At 40.3% G+C, this 5,408-nt stretch overlaps 1 protein-coding gene across 1 annotated transcript in view; it reads left to right on the forward strand.

The window, feature by feature from the left end:
* Positions 1–5,408, forward strand: part of LOC101860584 — a gene marked incomplete in the record, with an annotated part of 125,671 nt that overhangs the window by 83,174 nt on the left and 37,089 nt on the right. Inside the window, 4 exon segments of the mRNA XM_035970672.1 lie at positions 204–325; positions 2,019–2,196; positions 3,171–3,286; positions 4,645–4,828. Coding sequence (XP_035826565.1) covers positions 204–325; positions 2,019–2,196; positions 3,171–3,286; positions 4,645–4,828 — 600 coding nt within the window.

Consider the following 5,408-nt stretch of genomic DNA (forward strand, 5'->3'; position numbering starts at 1 on the left):
CCCCCCCCAGCTCAAAGATATGGTAAATGTGTCTACAGTTTCTTGTTATTTTTATGTTTCAAAGGTCTTTATAAACTAAATTCTGGAAATGCTTTTGTCGTGTTCATTTGTTGAAGAAATGGTTTCATTTTTCCATGACTCCATCAGCCCATAATCTATGAGCCATTCTTACAATGTTTTGGGATGTCTCTTTTTTTTTCCAGGTGAAAGAAATCAGTTGAAAGTGAAGGGAACTGACCTGGACAATCAGAAGACAGAAATCTGCGCTTTGTGTGAGCTCGTTATGAGCACTTTGGAAAATATCCTCAAGAAAAATGCCACCCAGGTTTGAACTTACTTCATATCTTGTACCCACTAACGTATTAAACTTTGTTGAAGAAAATGTTGCCAGGTTCAAATAATAGACATATTGGATTTTATAAAGAATTTGAGAGATGGCAGTGGTCGATTTTTAAAACCACAACTGTGTGTGTGTGTGTGAACATGTCTTCAGTTCTTTATAGTGAATGCCATCAGTTCTTTAGGGGGAATTTTTTTTTAATATACTTGGGGGGGCATTGCAGGATTTATGGAACCTGATAAAAAAATAGTTTGACTACCTGGAGGTGGAGTGTGAAATGTACGTGGTCAGCTGTTAGCCGGAGAAGAGTGTCCCTCTCTTTAGAGAGAATATTCATGTGTTAATGAAGTTTGCTTCTTATCGTTTAGTAAGATCCTGCAATTTCCTGTTTTGCTCTTATGGGTGGTTGGTGGGTCCTCTGGCGCGGTTTGCTCCTTCTTTCCTATCAAATATCTATCATCCTTGTCTCTCCTCCTTCTTTTGTGTGTATGTTACTGGCTTGTAACACCTCTAATCTTCAGCACTAACTGTGTTGCAAGTGGCGAATGTCAAACCCTTGCCTTACTAAAAGTACACCCGTTTTATTTTTTGTGTTGTAAGTAGAGAGTTGATACAACTTGTTCTTTGACAAGCTCACTCAAAGGCTTTCCTCACTGGGTTTTATTTTTGTCTGTTTCCTCTTTCACTGTGTTTTATCTGTATTCTCACTTACTGTGTTTTATCTGTATCCTCACTTACTGTGTTTTATCTGTATTAAAACTTACTGGGTTTTGCCCATATCTTCACTTACTGTGTTTTATCTGTATCCTCACTTACTGTGTTTTATCTGTATCCTCACTTGCTGGGTTTTATCTGTATCCTGACTCACTGGGTTTTACCTGTATCCTCACTTACTGTGTTTTATCTGTATTCTCACTTGCTGGGTTTTACCTGTATTCTCACTTACTGTGTTTTATCTGTATCCTCACTTACTGTGTTTTATCTGTATCCTCACTTGCTGGGTTTTACCTGTATCCTGACTCACTGGGTTTTACCTGTATCCTCACTTACTGTGTTTTATCTGTATTCTCACTTGCTGGGTTTAACCTGTATCCTCACTTACTGTGTTTTATCTGTATCCTCACTTACTGTGTTTTATCTGTATCCTCACTTGCTGGGTTTTATCTGTATCCTGACTCACTGGGTTTTACCTGTATCCTCACTTACTGTGTTTTATCTGTATTCTCACTTGCTGGGTTTTACCTGTATCCTCACTTACTGGGTTTTGTTTTGTGTCCTCACTGAGTTTTATTTGTGTCCTCACTTTACTTTTGTCCTTCATCATCAATGCCTTTCACCCCTGGCAGGGTATAGGCCACATACAAGCTCCTTCCATTTATCTCTGTCCTGAGCCATCCTTCCAAGCTCGTTCCAAGTGAGCGCTTGTATGTGTTTCTGTAACAGGTTCTTTTTACGAGAGAGGTTGTTAGCCTCATGACTTGTGTCCTTACTAGGTTTTATTTGTATTCTCACTAAGTTTTGCCTGTATCCTCACTCACTCACTTGCTGGGTTTTACTTGTATTCTCACTAAGTTTTGCCTGTATCTCACTCACTCACTTGCTGGGTTTTATTTGTATTCTCACTAAGTTTGCCTGTATCTCACTCACTCACTTGCTGGGTTTTACTTGGTGCTTACAGGAGGACATCATCACGGCCCTGGACCGTGTGTGCGACCTACTGCCCGACCAGTACAAGAAGCCGTGCCTGCAGTATGTGCCCATGTACACGCGCTATGTGGTGGAGCTGATTGAGAAGGAGATCCCCCCCAACCTCATCTGTGACTACATCAAGCTCTGCAAGGACGACCGGTTTTCAGGTGAGAAAATTGTGCACCTCCTCTGGGGTCTTTTTTTCCCTCACAGCCTGCTTCTTCTCCTCTTCATCCTCGTCTTATTTTATCTTCTGCTACCCCTCATTCTTATTTGATTTTCTGCAGCTCCTTATCCTTTTTTTTTTCTTTGTCTATCTCTCTCCCCCTCCTCCTTTTCCCCCCTTATACTGTTCTTCCTCTTGTTGTTTTCCCTCTTCTACTTCTCCTTTTTTCTTTGTCTATCTCTCTCTCCCTCTCCTCCTTTTTCCTCTTCGACTCTTTTACTTCTTATCCTTTTCTCTCTTCTACTTCTGGATCTCCTCATCTCTTTCTTTTCTACCTTCTACTTCTTATCTTTTTCCTCTTTTATATCTGCTTTCTGCTTTTCCTCATATTTTCCTTTTCCTACTTCTTCTTCTCCTCTTCTCTCTTTGTCTGCTCCTCCTCATCCTTTCCCCCCTTCTTATTTCTTCGTCGTGTTTTCTGCATCTTCAGTCTGTTAATGCTTTTTTCTTTTCAAAGAATCATTTTATTTGAAACTGTGAACTCTGTTCAAGTTCTAAGATAACTATTTTTTAACCCTATCCATACGCCCTGGGGTCATTTTGTACCCCTGGGGTTGTATTCAGCACATTTTAGAACACATATAGTGCGAAGATCTTTTTGAAACTTTCAGTATTTCTCAAAAAATCATTTTGACTGACTGTTATGCAAAGCGTACAGGTCGGATTGAGTAAATTTCCTCTTTGGAAAGTGATGGCACAGAGTTCCACATGTCGTATGGATACGATAGTAAAACACGACGTACGGATAGGGTTAAGTGGTGGCACAGAGTTCCACATGTCGTATGGATACGATAGTAAAACACGACGTACGGATAGGGTTAAGTGGTGGCACAGAGTTCCACATGTCGTATGGATACGATAGTAAAACACGACGTACGGATAGGGTTAACATTCGTGTTTTGTCCTTTGTTTCAGTCAACGCTGTGAAGCTGCCCTCTGTGACAGTGACTGCAAGGAGTGGAGAAATGTGCTCGGTGTGCAAGCTTGGCTTCACCTACCTGTACGCCGCCCTGGACAAGAATGCTACTCAGGTGTGTTGGCCACATTAGTGGTAATGGTAATGTATAATATCAGTTCTATACTGCTGTTTGTGAAATAGGATAATATGAATGAGAAGGTAATAATAGTTGTAAAGCGCATAGAGCATGCTCTTGAGCATGGATATGCGCTATATGAATGCAATTATTATAATTATTATAAGGTTCTAAAGAAAGAAAGTAGGTGGTTGGCGGGTGCTCTGATGTGGTTTGCTCCTTCTTTCCTATCAAACATCTATCGTCCTTTTCTCTCCTCCTTGGTTTTTTTTTTGTGTGTTTGTTACTCTCTTGTAACACATCTATTCTTTGGCACTTATATGACCTTATTGTGCTGCAAGTGCCATAAAACGCTTACGAAAACTAAAACTAAATAGAAAGAAAAAATGTCTGATTCTGATTTTCCTCTTCATTATTAAAACATGTAAAAAGACGATTTGTACGAATTCTAGCGTTCCATGTTTTTTCTCCTGGTTTTTCACTTGCAAGCCACTGGGTGCGTTGAATAAATATTCTGGGGGTTTTTAAGTGTCAGTATTGGTGAGGAAACAGAACTTGCTCCCTCTTTTGTCTCTACCCAGTTTGAAAGCACATTCATCTTCCTTGAACATCATCTCTAATGAATGAATGAGTTTGACTTTTGAGTTGTACATTCTGCTACGTTTTGTAGAAATGTTGTTAATACAAGACTGAAAATTTCCTTCCAAAATTTCCCCTAAAATTTCCTACCAACTGAAAATGTTTAATGTGTCCTGCGCACTCAAATGAACTTATGCAGTTGCGAGTGCTGTAAAATACTTTCCCCAAAAAAATTATGAATAAAAAGACCCAGAAAACATTTTGCATTCGCTTAAGATAATCTGATATGTAGATCATGTTTGTCAAGTCGACTGTATTGTCTGACAGTAATGACAGGCTATACTAAACATGTTTGGGGGCTCTCCTGGTCTAGAGGTTAAGGTGTTCGCCTCTCAATCAAAGGTCCCGGGTTCGGATTCGGGTAGCGACGGGAAACATTTTCTTCTCGAAAAATTGTCTCCTTTTACCTCTTTTCATGCTCTCTGGCAGTGTTCTGTCGTCTGCTTTCGTCTCCACTTTCTGCCCCCCCCCAAGAAAAATTTTTCTTCTCTAAAAATTGTCTCCTTTTACCTCTTTTCATGCTCTCTGGCAGTGTTCTGTCGTCTGCTTTCGTCTCCACTTTCTGCCCCCCCCCCCAAGAAAAATTCAAAATTTCCTACCAACTGAAAATGTTTAATGTGTCCCGCGCACTCACATGAACTTATGCAGTTGCGAGTGCTGTAAAACACTTCCCCAAAAAAAAAGGTCATCAAGTGGACTGCTGTATTGTCTGACAGGCTGAGATAATGGCTGCCCTGGACAAAGTGTGCAGCATCACCCCAGCCAGCGTGAGGTCTGAGTGCCAGAACTTTGTGCAGGTTTACCTCCCCTACGTTATCCATCTGCTCGAGGCGGAGATCTCGCCTGATGTGGCCTGCCATGACCTTGGCCTTTGCTCGTCGTCCCAAAGCCCCGTCTCAGGTAACCACAGAGGGCTGAAAACTATTGGTTTTACTTTTCTTCGAGGCAAATGGTTTTATTTTTATTGATTATCGACTCGCCACAGGCTACGTTCGTTTTTACTCTGTCGACTCGTGGACCAGACTGATACTACTTATGGCCATTATTTTCTCATGCCTGATTTAAACTAACACTCACGTGTCACCATAGCGAAACGGCTTATGAGAGAGTCTACCACTTAAACAGTTGATATCATTGGTATTATTGTGGAATTGGAAGAATAGGTACACTTTTTAGGGTTCTGGAATCATTGTGAAGTCGTTCTGCTGTTCCTTAATAAAATATTCAGGAGTCGGCATGTATTACAGATAGTCTGATAGTACCGTGGGATAACTCTAGTGTGACACTAGACTTTTCTAGTGACAGAAGGAAATCAATTTTTTTCACTTCTAATTAGCTTGTGTGTATACTTTTAAAATTGACTTTTTTTCTTATCTTATGTATTGACTACTTAACTAAAGTGTATGCTTATTTGAAAATGTCGAAATGTCTTTTTTTTTTTCCTAGGGATGTAGTTGCTGTTCTCCTTTTTGACTTGTGG

Source organism: Aplysia californica, unplaced genomic scaffold (genome assembly GCF_000002075.1).
Source record: "Aplysia californica isolate F4 #8 unplaced genomic scaffold, AplCal3.0 scaffold00304, whole genome shotgun sequence".
Taxonomy (NCBI): domain Eukaryota; kingdom Metazoa; phylum Mollusca; class Gastropoda; order Aplysiida; family Aplysiidae; genus Aplysia; species Aplysia californica.